The sequence below is a fragment of the Chanos chanos genome, chromosome 1, assembly GCF_902362185.1.
Source record: "Chanos chanos chromosome 1, fChaCha1.1, whole genome shotgun sequence".
Classification (NCBI taxonomy): domain Eukaryota; kingdom Metazoa; phylum Chordata; class Actinopteri; order Gonorynchiformes; family Chanidae; genus Chanos; species Chanos chanos.
Window position 1 is genome coordinate 3,674,041 of NC_044495.1, and position 1,001 is coordinate 3,675,041.

Consider the following 1,001-nt stretch of genomic DNA (forward strand, 5'->3'; position numbering starts at 1 on the left):
AGAACGAATTGTAGTCCTTCGTATCAATAGCAAATGTTGAATTGTGTTTCTCGTACTTGTAAATCCGAGATAATATTCAGGTCAGCCGTAGTACCACGCTGTGCTTCGAATGGGGGGGGGGGATGCTGACGTGATGAAGATGTTCTGAGGAGCGTTGTGTGTGTGTGTGTGTGTGTGTAAGAGAGAGAGAGAGCGAGAGAGAGAGAGAGAGAGCGGTGCTTGGCAAGGTGTGGTAGGCATGTGCCAGAAGCAGGGGGTGTTCTGTTCTGTCTTGTCTTATAGGAGCTTACTGCAGCCTTGAGTTTGGGTTTGTTTTCTCTCTCTCTCTCTCTCTCTCTCTCTCTTTTTTTTTTTGTTAATCACAAACTTGGAATTGAAATCGAATCCGTTTATTAATGTCATTGTCTCCTCCTTGTGTATCGGCAGGTTCCGGAACGATTCCTGGAAGTGGCGCAGATCACGTTACGCGAGTTTTTCAATGCCATCGTGGCAGGGAAAGACGTTGATCCTTCCTGGAAGAAGGCCATCTACAAGGTCATCTGTAAGCTGGACAGTGAGGTCCCCGAGGTCTTCAAATCGCCCAACTGTTTGCAGGAGCTGCTTCATGAGTAGATATTTCCACTTGCCCTCAAACTCCAGCGCCCAAAAAAAAAAAAAAAAAAAAAAAGAAAACAACTGGAGAATGAAGTAGGGTTATTTTTTTTTTTCTCTCTCTAACTGAAGGCCCAGCTAGTCCAGCTGTTCATTTTCTGCTTTTTCTTCTTCTCTAAGAGAGAGAGAGAGAGAGAGAGAGAGAGAGAGAGAGAGGCTCTAAAGATTCTGTGATTGTTTTTGACTGTGTTAAGTCTCCTCCTCATTCCCTCTCTTTCTCTCCCTGCCTTTCAAAAAGGGGCATTTACACCTTTTTTTTTCACTATGTGGTTGATGATAACTGAACTGATACCCTAACGTTTCTCTTTTGGTCATGTTTTGTTTTTGGGTTGGTTTTTTTTTGTTTGTTT

At 43.5% G+C, this 1,001-nt stretch overlaps 1 protein-coding gene across 2 annotated transcripts in view; it reads left to right on the plus strand.

Moving 5' to 3' along the window:
- prox1a (prospero homeobox 1a) overlaps window positions 1-795 on the plus strand; it is a 42,715-nt gene extending 41,920 nt beyond the window's left edge. For both annotated transcript variants that reach the window (XM_030767686.1, XM_030767694.1), the window contains exon 5: window positions 427-795. In XM_030767686.1, coding sequence (XP_030623546.1) covers window positions 427-612 — 186 coding nt within the window. In that variant the 3' untranslated portion in view covers window positions 613-795. The remainder of the gene's footprint in view (window positions 1-426) is intronic.
- Window positions 796-1,001: the final 206 nt, after the last annotated feature.